Source organism: Pseudorca crassidens, chromosome 11 (assembly GCF_039906515.1).
Source record: "Pseudorca crassidens isolate mPseCra1 chromosome 11, mPseCra1.hap1, whole genome shotgun sequence".
Taxonomy (NCBI): domain Eukaryota; kingdom Metazoa; phylum Chordata; class Mammalia; order Artiodactyla; family Delphinidae; genus Pseudorca; species Pseudorca crassidens.
In genome coordinates, this window is record NC_090306.1 from 6,878,437 (window position 1) to 6,894,113 (window position 15,677).

The 15,677-nt window shown below is 41.5% G+C and overlaps 2 protein-coding genes and 1 pseudogene across 6 annotated transcripts in view; 1 reads left to right on the forward strand and 2 right to left on the reverse strand.

Annotated features, from left to right (window-relative positions):
• On the reverse strand, window positions 1–11,834 carry NECAP1 (NECAP endocytosis associated 1). Its single transcript, XM_067695638.1, has 8 exons — window positions 11,676–11,834; window positions 6,534–6,634; window positions 6,274–6,378; window positions 5,503–5,584; window positions 4,569–4,677; window positions 4,289–4,472; window positions 2,050–2,152; window positions 1–1,729 (listed from the first exon to the last, which is right to left on the reverse strand). The coding sequence occupies exons 1-8, from the start codon at window positions 11,768–11,770 to the stop codon at window positions 1,681–1,683; spliced, it is 828 nt and encodes a 275-aa protein (XP_067551739.1). The 5' UTR covers window positions 11,771–11,834; the 3' UTR covers window positions 1–1,680.
• Window positions 1–15,677, reverse strand: part of LOC137202709 (uncharacterized) — a 34,364-nt pseudogene that overhangs the window by 10,310 nt on the left and 8,377 nt on the right.
• C3AR1 (complement C3a receptor 1) overlaps window positions 10,962–15,677 on the forward strand; it is a 20,101-nt gene continuing 15,385 nt past the window's right edge. For all 5 annotated transcript variants that reach the window (XM_067695633.1, XM_067695634.1, XM_067695635.1 and 2 more), the window contains exon 1: window positions 10,962–11,950. The gene's annotated coding sequence lies outside the window, so the exon portion shown is untranslated. The remainder of the gene's footprint in view (window positions 11,951–15,677) is intronic.

A 15,677-nucleotide genomic window follows, 5' to 3' on the forward strand; every position in this document is an offset into this window, starting at 1 on the left:
CTCTTTCCGTATTTTTAATTACCATTATTGCACCAATACAGCATACATATGCTCTATATACATATATCTGAAACTTCATTTTCAATTCTTCAGCAATTCAAATACATAATATATTATCATCTTGAGAATACAAAGAACACAACATAGAGGAAGATTGAGAAAATAGGCTCCCAGCAGTTAGTCACTAGTGATTCTATAGGCTTTCTTTTTAGTGTTTTCTATTGGAATTTTTAAATGTCCTGTCATGGCTCTGCAAGAATAGAGCTGCCTGGAACGGGAAGCAATGAAAAAAAAAAAAAAAAAATGGACCCAAAGTTAAAAAGAGTCAAGAAGGAAATCCAAGAGAGAGAATCTATTTTGAAACTATATATAAGGACTCCCTTCAGCCAGACGGTACCATCCAAATAGGTGCTAAGGGAAGAAGTGAGATCCTCCCGTTTCACTCTCAGAATTGCCCCTTAGCAGACAAAATAGCTGGTGCCAGTTCATCTAAGAGCGGGACCCCTTCACAGCATTGTAAAAGGAATGGTGGGCAGAGAGAGGGGAAGTGGTGGGGGGCAACTTGCTTCTGAGATACTCCTGGTGATGGGTATTGCAGCCGGCGTTTGGGCAAAACCTACCACAGCTAAAGTCATGGCTCTCCAGCTTGCTTCATAAACGATGGTACATGTAATAGCAGCTTTCTGTTGAAGAGCTGGTGGACTGAAAAAATAACTGTGTATGAAAAGGAGCCAGATACCCAGGCAGCAAGGCAATGTGGGTACTGAACAAGAGTTAAGTCCTTTCAACCTCTCTGCTCTACAAATTAGGTTAAAAACTCTAAACCCTTTAACTTTAGGACAAATAATGGGGCCATTACAAAGTAACGCTGTGCTTCAAATGCAGCAACTAGATGGAGCTGCAAGAAAGTAACTGCTTCTCTAGAAAATAAGTAGGGAAACATAGTCCCTTGAACCTCCTTCACCCAAGAGACACCCGCTGATCAGAGATGCTGCACTGTCAACGAAAGGAGAGTGGGGCGCCACCAACACAACCCTCTTGCCACAGGAGGACACATGCAAACGCACTAGAGGGTCAGGGGGCTGCACCCAGCACTGGATGTTCACTGAATAAGACAAGCCTGAGGGAGGATATATAGCAGAGACCCAGGAAACAGGTCTTTCTTCACACCTACCCCTATCAAAATTCTGAATCTGTAAACACTGTGATCAGTCTGTCCATTTTTAGAGTCTTCAGTTAATGGAAAAGGAAGTTCTGAGGGTTTTGTCTCCCCTGAAATTGCTAAACAGAGCTTCACAAAGAGGCACACAAGGGTCATGAGATGATTCTGAAAGAAGTTAAAGAATTTAAAGATGGAGAAAATTTTACAGATGTTGGAGGTTATTTCCCCACCAAAGAGACCCTGGCCTTTAGAGCCCTGCAATAGCCACAAGTATCATAAGACTCACTATTCCCCTGCCCTGACAGTGAACAGGAGATAAGAATACTTTCTTGGCTGTACAGCAAGGAACAACACCGGGGAGTGACACACCAGCCTGAACGCAATGGAGAAGCTATGAAAACAACCGTTCAGTAATTTTGGTTCTGGGGAGGGAAGGGGTTCCGAGCTCCCCTCACAGATGGGTGCCCTCAAGGTCATTTTGATTCTTCAAGTCTGTCCTTAACATCCTGCCGTGCTCCTCAGAACTGGACCCAGTTGGATGGCTGTGGTGCCTGGTTTGGAACAGAGCTGCAAGACAGAGCAGAGAGATAGCCAAAGGCATATTAGGATAGGGACTCCAGCCCTAACAGTAAGAAATTTCTGCCCAGAGTTCCTGAAACTATACTCCACAGCAATTCTTATTAAGGCCTGAGATATTCCACTCAAGCTTCACGCTACAGCTTTGCTACCCACCATCCCCAGCACTCCTATACCTGCTTACCTAGAATTCCTGCTGAAGACTCTATGACCTACAAACGCCCTGCCTTCCCAGATCAGAGACTTCATTTGACTGTACACACATCATCGATACCCTGGTTGAGAGTACACTGGTTTCCCTATGCTAATACCTGGATGCAGTGCTAAAGTCACCCCACAAGTCATTGCTTGCAGAAACTGGAGCTGGTGCTGGTGTCGTTACAGGAGCAGGAGAATCCAAATCTAAAAGGATATCTGAATACAAGGTAAGAGAAGAAATAAGAAAAGGGGAAACATAATAAAAATTTTAGAAACAAAAACTTATGTTCTCACAAAAACCTATACGTAAATGTTCACAGTGACTTTGTTTGTAACAGCCAAAAACTGGAAACGACCCAGATGCTTTTCCATGGGTGATGATTAAACATACTGTGGTACATCCATACCATGGAATACTACTCAGCAATAAACAGGAACAAACTGTTGATATATACAACTTGATGACTCTCAAGGGAATCATCCTGAGTGGGAAAGGTCAATCCCAAAGGTTATATACTATATGATTCCATTTATGTAACATTCCTGAAGTGACAAAATTAGAGATGGAGAACAGATTAGTGACTGATTGCTGAGGGTTAGGGATCGTGGGGAGAGGCAAAGAGGTGTGGCTATAAAGGGCGACACAAGGGATCCTTGTCGTGGTGGAACTGTTCAGTATCCTGACCACGGTGGTGGATCCAGGAACCGACACATGATAAAACTGCACAGAACTACAGCCGACCCTTGAACCACATGGGTCTGAACTGCATGAGTCCACTTACGCAGGGATTTTTTTTCAAAGAACACTCACTATAGTACGACGTGATCTGTGGTTGGCTGAATCTGCAGATTCGGAACCGCAGATACGGAGGGACAACTATGAAGTTATACACAGATTTCTGACTGCATGGGGGGGGGGCGCGGGTGAGCAGGGAGGAAGTGGTCAGTGCACCTGAGCCCTGCACTGTTCAAGGGTCAACTGCACACACAAATGAGAATACGTAAAAATGACAAAATCTGGACTTCCCTGGTGGCGCAGTGGTTGAGAATCCACCTGCCAATGCAGGAGACATGGGTTCGAGCCCTGGTCCGGGAAGATCCCACGTGCCGCGGAGCAACTAGGCCCGTGCGCCACAACTGCTAAGTCTGCACTCTAGAGCCTGCAAGCCACAACTACTGAAACCTGCGTGCCTAGAGCCCATGCTCCGCAACAAGAGAGGGCACCGCAATGAGAAGCCCACACATTGCAATGAGGAGTGGCCCCCACTCGCCGCAACTGGAGAAAGCCCGTGCACAGCGACAAAGACCCAATGCAGCCAAAAAAAAAAAAAAAAACAGACGAAATCTAAGTAAGATGAGGAGATGGTGTCAATTTTGCAAAATGTTGAGGGTAACTGGGTAAAGGGTATGTGGGATTCCTTTGTATTATTTTTTACAACTGCATGTGAATCTACAATTACCAAATTTAATTTTAAAAAATAAAAATAAATAAACCTTAGATACTATCCTTAGTGCCTTCTGGCAACACTTACCAAAAGAAGTAGCCTGTAACCACTTTTACCTCAAAAATTCCAGAAGGAGAAGGTTTGCTCTTAGCAATCAATTACAAATGATTAATGATATAATTTAAAACTTAAATTGTATTAAATTATAATTAACTAATTAATGATATAACTTAAAACTCCCAGATTCTAATACTAGGTTCTCTAATCTTAGGAAAATTCCTTCCCAAGTTCTAATTTGTCATCCTTTAAATGGAAGTAACTATATCTATTCTTTTTTCCCACCAGACAGTAAAGAAAAACGAAAATGTACTTATAAACACAGATGTCGTCTCATTTCCTCTCATGGCCCTTGTGAAGAAATGAAACGGATTAAGAAGTGACATTCACTGAGTGGCTACTATATTCCAAGAACTGGGCTAGGTGCCACCACATCATTTCACCCTCACAGTCTTAGGGTAGTTTTACATCTCCATTTTACAGGTAAGGATACTGAGACTCAGAGAAATTAAATAATGTTAGCCAACACATTCAGATAAAAAGTAGCAGAGCCATGACCAAAATCTTGTCCCATCTGACTCTCAGGCCCACTAGCATCTCTTTCACCAAGGTACAATGAAGGAAACAGTCTTCTCAATTTCTACTCATTTTCGGCCAAAGAACCACCCAGAACCATGACTCTCAGCTCACTAAAAATCTTCAATGCCTTGCTAGAGGTTTCCAGAATCACCTTGTCAGTGTCAAGTGCCATTTAACAGCAAAACCATCAACACTCTCCTTGGCAAACAGGTGTTACCCAGTTAAACCCTAAGATATGATTTCTCAAGGTTGAAGTGCTAGAGACAGTTACCTGCATCAGTACCTCCATGACTGGATTTTGGTACGGGCGGTGGAGTGACATGATTGCTGATGGCAACTGAGGAGGACGGTGGGGGAATTGTGACTCTGCCTCCAGGCGGGGGTGGGAGTAAGCTTAGGCCCCCAGCCGCTGTAGTCTTGGGCCTAGAAGCACCTCCTTTCTTGGTTGTGATGTTCTACAAAAGAAAAAAAAGCAGCAGAGTGAGAGAAAGAAAAAGAATAAGTCACAGGCTTATGGAAATACAAGGAGGGGTGGGGGGAACCATACTCACCCCAATACTCAACTTGATGGTCTGCCCCTCCTTGAAGCCCAGATCCAACTTGGGACGATTATCCATTTCCTGAGATTCTTTGGAAATCTCAGATTCCTGCTTTACCCACCTTCAGTAAAAGAGTAAGTTATTTTAATTGGGATTCCCTGAAAGCGGAGTCTGACACACAAATTTGAGTGTAGCTAATTTATGTGAAACATGATTCCAGAAAGTAGAGTAAGGGAACATGAGATGTGAGAAAGGAAAGGAAGAAAAGCCAAGAGAGGGCAACTGGGGTTCAATACCGCTGAGGAACCATTCAAAATGCATATTAAACTTGTCCCTCCAAAAGAGGGCACTCAGCCACCAATTCCCATCCCCCACGGTTGAGGGCGGCCCCTGAGGGGGTGTTAATCCCTCAGTCCTTCCAGGTTGCCCCCCTTGCTAACTGGGTAGCCTTCCACAATTTCAGGAAGTCCTAAGGCAGAAAAGCCTGCCCTTGAGGTAGGAAGCCGACAGTGTGCACGGTGCTGTCTACCACAGCTGAGCCAAAATCGAACGGGCTGAAGAAATACTGCAACAGGCACAAAACATGTCAGCTACATGGAGTAACAACACTGGCACATAACTCCCCACATAGCTCACAGACAGCCCTGCTGCTACTGTTATGCCTCCCTCAGCCACCTAAAAGCAAGGGCAAATTCCCCAGAGGCATAAACAAAAGCCCCATCTCAAACCACTGTACAAGGGATTAAAAACATATTCTAGCTATAAGGAAAGGATAGAATAGATACAAATATAATGTAAGAAAACAGAGTGAATGGGAAGATTTATATTCACGTGAACTAGTTTACCAAGTAAAGAAACCAGGAGGTAAAAGAGATAGTGCCCACTCAGCTGAGGAGCAGTACTCCCCAAACATTTAACATGGTAAATAAAGACAGGCTTCACTCACTTGAAGTGATCTTGCAAAGAGACATTAAAGTCAAAGGCATCACCCCGATCTGAGAAGCCAATGCCAATGAAAGCACTACGCCCTGTGAAAAAGACAGGAATCTTCAGAACAGGAAGTATCCCTTAGCGCAAACTCTATCCAATGAAAATATCAATGTCATATTTACCCTAACTAGATAACATCTGTGAATGTGAAATATTTTCTCCTGGACCAGGGATCAGCAAACTGCATGCAGCCCATGGGCCAAATGCTGCCAGAGCTTGTTCCTGTAAATAAAGTTCCACTGGAACAAAGGCACACCAGTTTGTTTACACACCACCCATGGCAGCGTTCACATTACATCAACAGAACTGAGTAGTTGCAAGAGATCATTTGGCCCACAAAACCTAAAATATTTATTATCTGTGTATTTACAGAAAAAATTTGCCAGCCTCTGATTGGAGAAAAGATGATTGCCATAAACACAGATGATGTAAGACAGTCCCACAAAAAACCACCACAACAATGAACAGGCAATATGTGTCAATTCTTTGGTTAGATAAACATTTTGATTTATTTACGTCTACTTTTAATAACCACATCTTGAAACCTGTGCTCATATCTATTACAAACATGTTAATCCTTCTCCTTCAGCAACTAGAGTTAACTCTGGACAAAGGGGAGGAAAAATGTAGTAAACTGAAGTAAGATAAATGCATTGGGGCACACTTCTGTTGAAGTGCATTAACTATTTTCCTAATCTCAACCCATTCAAAATCCCTGATCCCTTACCAGTACCATCCTGGATCCGGATTACAAAGTAGCGGCTGGAATCTGTCACTGTCTCCACAGCAATACCAGGATATTGTTCTACTGGTGCTTGAGCAAAGAGCTCCCCTGACAGGTAAGGAAAAGACTTCTTTGAGCAAAGGAAGCAAAATTTAAAACTCAATTAACAAGTATTTCCATGCCAGTCCCCAATTTGAAGGTATTTATAAAAGAACACCAAACCAATATCCTTAATATGTTAGAGAGTCACCAGCACAGATTACCTGAAACTTTATCCTCAAGTTTGATATAAGCAATCTTCCCTTTTGAAGTGATTCGGAGACGACCAGTCCAATCAGGTTGATCTAATTTCCAGTCAGATGCCCTAGGATAGGAAAATGGAGAAGCCTCAGGCCTCGGGTCCACGTCTTTAATACACTAAAAACCTACGCAGAATCATTTGCCATATTTCTATTTCCCTCTTCTGAATTGCTTACTCTTTCTACGTATTAAATAATCAAAAGACTAACTCATGATTCTCTCTATACAGATGCCTCATGTTACACACAGTCCAAAGCAAATAGAAGAAATGTTACTACTTAAGTCCAAAAAGCATCAATAAAAGTAAAAAGTACAAAAAAAAAAGCAATTTAAAAATTTATCACAATGACACTATTTTATATAGTACCGTAGATGGTATTTTATATAATAGTGTTTTGCTGATCAGGGAACAACAAGGTCTACTAAGTGAAATATATTAGGTACAGAAGCCTCCCAAATCCCTAAACATATTACCTTTCACTGAATTCAACCAATATTTACAGAGTGTATATTAAGTTGCAGGTACTGTTCTAGGTACTTGGGATACAAGAGGGAACCAAATTTAAAGCCGTCATGAAGCTTTCATTCTAACAGAAGATAGATAATAAAAAAGAAGCAATAAATAAGTAAAATAATTAACAACTCAGAAGGTGATAACTGCTACGGTAAAAAGAAAATGCAGGGCTTCCCTTGTGGCGCAGTGGTTGAGAGTTCGCCTGCCGATGCAGGGGACACGGGTTCGTGCCCCGGTCCAGGAGGATCCCACATGCCACGGAGCGGCTGGGCCCGTGAGCCATGGCCGCTGAGCCTGTGCGTCCGGAGCCTGTGCTCCGCAACGGGAGAGGCCACAACAGTGAGAGGCCCGCGTACCGCAAAAAAAAAAAAAAAAGAAAGAAAGAAAAGAAAATGCAGAGGCAGAAAAGGGAGATTGGGAGGGTCGTGGGAGAATGAACAGGTTGCAGCATTCAAAAGGGTGGTCAAGGTTAATAAGGCAGGCCTTATTAACAAGGTGAAATGCGAGCAAAGATGTGAAGGAAGGGACTTCCCTGGTGGCGCAGTGGTTGAGAGTCCGCCTGTCAATGCAGGGGACACGGGTTCGTGCCCCGGTCTGGGAAGATCCCACATGCCGCGGAGCGGCTGGGCCCGTGAGCCATGGCCGCTGAGCCTGCACGTCCAGAGCCTGTGCTCCGCAACGGGAGAGGCCACAGCAGTGAGAGGCCCGCGTACCGCCAAAAAAAAAAAAAAAAAGAAGAGGTGTGACATGATCCATGATCTCCCTTTTAATTTAAAAGGACTACTTTGCCATCATAGCAGAGATGCAGCAATATGAACACTGAAGCAGGGGGATTAGTTAAGAGACTACTGTGCTAATCTAGGAGAGTCACAATGGTGACTAGGAAGAGAAAGGAGCAGAAGTGGCTAGACTGTGGATATACTTAAAGTAAGGAAGCAGGATTTTCTAATGGAATGGATTTGAGGTAGAAGGGAAAGACAGACATCAAAGATAAAATCAAGGATGCCTCCAAGGTTTTTAGCCTGAACAGAGGAATTGCCAATAATTGAGATGAGGAAGGCTACAAGTAGAGCAAGTCTGGGAAGAAAGATCAGGAGTTCAGTTCTGGCTATGCTGAGTCTGAGATGTCTTACAGATTTTCAAGAGGAGATACAGAGTATGCGTTTGAATATATGAATCTGGACTTCAGGAAGGACATGTGGATTAGAGATACAATGTCCATGGAAACAGTACAAACACTGAATCCTTATGTTCTGTGTTATAAATGAATCTGAATGAAATCTAAGATATTATTTAAACATGAAACAATTTTACAAAACATTGTATTTGTGAGTTTGTTTTGCCAGCAGTGTGGAAAAGGGAGGGCAAATAAAAGTTATTAATAACTCATCCCTAAAAAACAATAAAATAAAATAACTCATCCCTTGAGAACCTAAAGACTAATACTTGCAGGTTAGGAAGGTAACAATAAAGTATATCTGAATTAAAATAATTTTCACAAGATGGTAAGCAAATGGTGGAAAGGAAGAAATGAAAATTTAAATTAGGACAAGTTCTGAATAGGATTTACAAGATAAAATCTTTGTCGCGCCCTTCTCTCTTGATGTCCCGCCTCAAAGACCCTCAAGTACCTGAATCTGATCCAGACTAGAGCAAGCTCTAGAGGTCCTTGTCTATGAAATTTTTTTAATGAGTCATTACTTATTCCACTATACCGCCATGAGCTAGACATAGTGTAAATGGGCTACTGAAAATATTAGGAACAAGCCTACGAGACACGCTTCTTTGGACAGGTTCCTAAGCTTATTTGTGTGTCTGGTGGACAATATTTAACAAATCCTCAGTAAATGAATGGATACTCATGGCAGCAGTATCCCTCAGCCCTGAGCCTTACCTCCTCTCCCACTCCCCTGACCTAGCCTGAGGAACTCTTGGTTTTACTGATCTTCTAAACCAACCTCACAAATTTTCATCTACCTTGGCAATAAATCTTATAGCAGCCATATGGAATAGGCATGAAAAGTCTACCACCTCTCTCTAAATGAAGAAATAGAAAATAACACACTAAGTAACAATCCCTAACTTCAAAGTCCAGCATTCTTTTCATTACATTAAACCACACTATAGGGTTTAATACTGATTTAGCTGAGGAGGAGGGTAATGATGAATTTTAAAAAGTTTTATAGCTTGGGAAACCATTTTCTAATCATTTATAAGTTTTGCATCAACCTAAATTCCGTAAGTCTGGTCAGTGCAAGTCTGGGAAGTAACAGCTTATGCTAGGTGAATCAAAGTCAATCATTCCCTCTCATCTTACTAGTCACTCAAAGAAAGCATTTCTCCTGCTTCCTACAAAGTCCCGTTTTTCCTTTAATGGCAGCCTGGAGAACAAATCAGGCTTATAATGTAAAATGGACACAGACAAAAAGGGAGAAAAGTAATATTTATCAAGCACCTGTTCCAGGCATTATGCCCATTCTTGTGAAAATTGAGAGGATCTCACAAAATAAGTAATATTATATCCATTTCTATAAATGGGGAAACTAAAGTTGAGAAGAGTTAAGTGACTTGCCAAAGGTAACACAGCAAATAAATGAGAATCACAATTCAAACTCAGTTCTGCTCTCTTCACTGACTAAGAGTGGTTGATGTAAAAAGCCTCTTGTAGGATAAGATGTCAATAATAAGCATGGAAAACACAGAATGACAACAAGAAAAAGGGTAAAAGAGGAAAATTAAGAAATTGCTTTGATGGCTCAATGCAGTTAATTGACATAAGGATAAAGGATAAACCAGAAGCGAAGACAGAGAAAGCAGACGGGTGAGAGAAGCTTCAAGCTTTTAAAAAGCTTGCAGTAGAAGAAAAAGAACAGAACCTCACTTCAACGTGTATCATATCCTTTAGGAAGTCTCAACGCGTAAAGTTGGAGGTCATGAGCTATTTTACCTTATTTCACAGTTCAATCAATGCTAATTTAAGTGTAATCTACTAATTTCTTTCAGTCAACATTTACGGAGTCTCCACTATGTACCAGAAACTGTGCTAGACCCTAGGAATATAAAGTTTAAAAAGACCTCAAGTTGTTCACAGTCTCGTCTGGAGAACTGGGAGACCAAACAATCAATGAGAATGCAGAAGGAAGAGCTCTGTGATAGAGACAAGCTCAGGTGCCATGGAAGCACCAAGAGCACACCTAGGCCAGAATGGAGGGTCAAGGAGGGCTCACCAAAGAAGGAGAGCTCTCGACTGACGCACACATGTTAGCACCTGTGACTACCATCAAAAAGCATGTAGAGTCTTATTCATGGTCAATTTGGGGTCTGATTGAAAGCTTGAAATTACCAAAAGGTACAACCCACAGGGTCTAGTGCACAGGTCAGCAAGCAGAAAGATACTGATTCATGATGAATGAACCCCTGATAAGGTGGCAAAACACTGGACACAGGGAGAGGATAACTTTTCAGCCGAGGTAGTAAGAAATGCCAAGAGGAAAATCATGATGGTGATGTGAGTCAGAGAGAGAAATCAAAACAGTATCTCATGTTTATATACTGCTTTACTGTTTTCCTAAATTCTTTTTAGGAAATTTATCTTAAATTCTTTTTCACATTTATTATATGATTTCATTTAACCCTCTAGAAACTTCTACAAGGTACGTAGCTAGAGCGGGTTTTATTACCTTTTTTTTTTTTCTATTTTACAGATGAGAAAACTGAGGCTTGGAGAGGCTAAGAGATTTTTCTCAAATCATACAGCTATAAAATTGCGAGGGCTCATACTCATATTTTTTAACATGCAATCCAGTGAGTTACATGTGAACTCTTTGGACTACATGACTTGGTGACTTCCTACAGCATACTCAGACCCTCCCAGTCATTGGATTACAAGGTGGTTAGTCAGCCCTCCAGTGAAAATGCTGCGTTAACTCTGGAAGTAAAAGCTATAGGCGAAGTGGAGAGAAGGAGGTAGGGAAGAAAGATTGAAAATACTATAGTAGCACCAAGAAAACACTGAAAAGAGACAGAGTGGACAACCATTGGAAAACTTACGATCATAACCTTTGCCCACTGGCAAAAGACCGGAAAGGAAAAACCATACGGTGGATGATAAGATTTGGTGACAAGACGGAACAGCACAAAAGACAAATTAGCTCATCCAGAGAGGGGCCAACGACACAATGATTACCCACAAACACGCACGAGGTACTGGAAATGGGGGGCGGGGACAGACAGCGAGGGGAAGATGAGGGTGACAAGCTAAAGGACGCAGGGAAGAGCGAAGGAAAGGTGACTGGCGATGGAGCAGACACGACTGGAAACGGATGGAGAGCAGAGGGGTAACCCAGAGGGATCCGGGGGAGGAGGGGTGGAAGGATGCAGGATGGTCATTTTTTTAAGCGGCGGAAACAAGGATGACAGCAGTCCAGAGTGGGGGAAGAGCAGGAGGACAGAGTGACAACAACCCAGGTGGGGAGCCTAGCAAGGTGACAACCCAGAGTTGGCAGTGGTAGGGACGGGCAGCGTGCTACTGAGGAGCAAAGTGTCAGCCCCAACCGGGTACGCGCGTGCCGCAGTACCTCGGGGTTAGTACCTGTAACCGCGGTTGGAGGCCCGGGGCGGAATCCGGTAGACGCTGACGTCGGGCTTCACACACAGAACAGACTCGTACTCCAACTCCGCCGCCATCTTGGCTCTGCTCACCGCCCAGCCGGGGGCGCGGCGTGAGCACGGGGGCGGAACGTGGAGGCGGGGAATCGCGTTACGCAACAACTTCCGTTTACGCTACTTCCGCGAGAGTTCCACTGGGTTCCTGAGATTAACCTCCGGTGCCGCGGGTCCGGGAAGCCATGTTGAAACCTGGAAACGGTGAGTTTGCGCGACTCACCATCTTGGGTAAGGGCAAGGGTGGCCTCCAAGTGAGTGATTCTCGTTAAGGAGCTCTCCATCCCCGAGAAGCGAGGAGGGAAAGCGCCATCTTGCTCCGGGCAAGGGCCCGCAGAGCTCTGGGAGGGTGCCGGGCTTCCGAGAATTCGGGCGAGTTTCTTTTTTCCAAGAGTCACTTTAAGACGTGTCTTAGAAACCGTAGTTTCCAAGCAGAAAAGGGGAATCCGCCCGTCGGTATTCCCAAATTGGATACCTACAAAAACTGTATGACCCAGGCGTAGACAGGCGTGGTGGATTTTAACCTTCCAGAGTCCAAACTTCAGAAATGGCCACCCAGCCTGATCCATTGCTTTATAACACCTTTTTATCTCAGTTTCGAGAACGGCACCTGTTGAAATAGTCTGCCACACTTTCAGTGTGCATTCTGGTTATCTTTTTGGAAATTTTGCCCGTGTTAAACTGTAAATGGGATCAACTCATTCCTGACCCATTGGGAAAGCACCATGAACTATTTAATAGCCAATATTTGCTCCCAGTCTTATTATAATGATAGATTCTACTGTCTCCATAAACACATGCCTCGTACACTCCAAAGGTAAACTTGCCACCATTCCATCACTTAATTGATTTAAGTAGCACAGACAGCAAATGGAAAACCGAGATACCAACTCAAGGCTGTCTGACTACAACAGCGGTGATCTTCACCACTTCATTATGTTGACTGGTTGGAAACCTGTCTCTAATTTGTCTACCCTGCGTAGCAAAGTGATATCTTAAAATTCAAAGAGAATCATAATATCTAGCCCTTATGAGGAGGTGGGGAATCAGCTACTCTCGTACACTGTGAGCAGGAAGGTAATTTCGTACAGCATTTCTGAAGGTAAATTTAGAATTGATCAGAATATTGTAGGTAACCTTCAATGTAGCAAATCCACAAATAGCTATTTTAGAGAAGTTTTTAATGTGTGCAAAAAGGTATGTACAATAATGTTTATTACAGCATTGTTTGTAATAGTGAAAAATGGAAACAGCATGAATGTCTATCAGAAAATGGGTAATGGCATACATTACTATAGGATGTTTTGAGGTGTGTGTGTGTATAATATATATAGTAAATAAATAAGTATAAGTATATAGATATTAAGGCCATAAAAGAGATCCAAGATTTTTTTTTAAAGCAGACATTCACTTAAAATTTCAGTAATCCTCAACTACTTAAGGTTTCCTGAGTTGTCCATGTTCTTCATATTCTTCATATCTTTGCATGCATTAAACCTTCTGTCTTAAACACTCTCCCCTAGCTTGTTAATTTGGCCAACTAATATGGTCACATATCAGCTCAAATTGTACCTCCTCCTGTGACTTTGCCAGGTCCTTTAGATGAACTTTCTCTGATGCTTCCACTTGCTTCTGTTATACCTTTTCATTGTATCTAACGTGTTATTATTCTTCAAATATCTCCCACTAAACCATCAGCTCTATAAAGGCAAGAACTTTGCTTTTTCAGCACCCAGCACATTGCCCTTCACATAGTAGGCAGTAATAATTGTTGAATAATAAAAGATTTCTGCTTAAGTCCAATCATTTAACTTATTAACTTGGCCATTTCCCCAAATCCCCCCAATGTAAGGACCCTACATGAACTTTACAAAAAATTCAGAGAATATGAAATTATAAAATGAAACATGAACTTCCACATCTCTATATTATTAACAGCTTTATGCCAACAAATTTAATAACTTAAGTGGTAATGGATGTACACAATTTACCAAAAATAATTCAAGAAGAGAGAGAAAATTTGAATAGCCCTGTACCTGTTAAAGAATTTGAATTTATAACTAAAAACCTTCCCACAAAAAAACAAACCTCCATGCCCAAAATGTTTCATCATTGATCAAACATTTTAGGAAGAAATAATGTAAATCCCATACAAATGCTCTAAAAACAAAGAAGAGATAAGACACTTTCCAACTTTTTTTTTTTTTTTTTTTTTTTTTGCGGTACGCGGGCCTTTCACTGTTGTGGCCTCTCTTGTTGCGGAGCACAGGCTCTGGACGCGCAGGCTCAGCAGCCATGGCTCACGGGCCCAGCCACTCCGCGGCATGTGGGATCTTCCCGGACCGGGGCACGAACCCGTGTCCCCTGCATCGGCAGGCGGACTCTCAACCACTGTGCCACCAGGGAAGCCCCTCCAACTAATTTTTATAAGACAATATTACCTTGATACCAAAACCAGAAAAAGATGTTACAAGAAATAAATATATATATGAAACTACAATGAGATAACACAACACACCTAATATAATGGCTTAAAAGAAAACTTGACGACAGCAAAAAGTGCTGGCAAGAATATGGAGCAAAAATACAGAGCAACTTTCATACATTGGTAGTGGGGAGTTAAAATGGCACAACCATTTTGGAAAACATAGTTTTGTATTTTCTTAAAAGTTAAATATATCATTTATCACATGACCCAGCATTTTACTCTGAAATATTTACCCAAGAGAAACTAAAACATATGTTCACAAAAAGACATATATGCAAATATTCAGAGCAGTGTTTTTTTTACAGTGGTCAAAAACTAGAAACAACACTAAATGTCTATCAGCAGGTGAATGGGTAAACAAATTGTGGTGCATCCCTGTAATAGTGTCATATTGACGTACAATAGTAATAAAATAAATAGAATAGGAATAAAGAGGATCAAATACTAACACTCAGGGGTAGCAATTTTAAAAATTGAACTACTGACACCCACAATCACATGGATAGATCTCAAAAACATTATACCCAACAACAACAACAACAAAAAGCCAGGCCCAAAAGAGTACATACTGTATGACTCCATTTATATGAAATTCTTAAAAAGACTGATCTACAGGGCTTCTCTGGTGGTGCAATAGTTAAGAATTCACTGCAGCATTGTTTATCATTTATAACAGTGAGACATTGGAAATACATGTCCATCATTAGGACAAATCAGTTGTGCTGTATTCATTCAACAGGATGGTGTAAATAGTGAACATGAATGAACTACTTGCTATGGACAACATGGATAGATCACAAAAACTTAATTTTAGGAGAAGAAAAAAGTAAGTTTAACAAAAGATAAAACAAAATTGTCCATTTGGACAATGTTTAAAAACAGACAAATCTAAAACTGTATTGTTTGGGGGTAGCCAGTTAAATGGAAAAGCCATATTTAAAATGTAAGGAAATGATAAATACAAAATTCCCAGTTGTGGATTCTTGGGAGGCGGGGTTCAGGAAGGTGATTAGGGTGGGCACAGGAGGTGCTCCAGAGATACGGGTAGCATTCTACTTCTAAAACTGGATGGTAAGCTCATGGTAGTCATTTTATTATTATTTAAAATGTACATATTTATTATAGACACTCTTTCAAATGGATTATATACCTCGCAATAAGATTTAACAGGTGCTATGTGAATCAACTAAGTTTTTAGTTATTGATTTCAACAATAAACATTTTGTATAACAATAATTATAATAATATTACCTGATATTTACATAGCAGCTTTAAGATTACAAAGTGTTTTCATATACACTATCTCATTCATTTTTCACAACAGTCTTGCCCATAGGTAGCATTATCCCCATTTTCATTAAAAAAAATTGCTGAGATACAGAAAGTTCATTGACTTGCTCATCCAATATTTAAGTGTCAGGAGAGAAATCCTTACATTTCTGA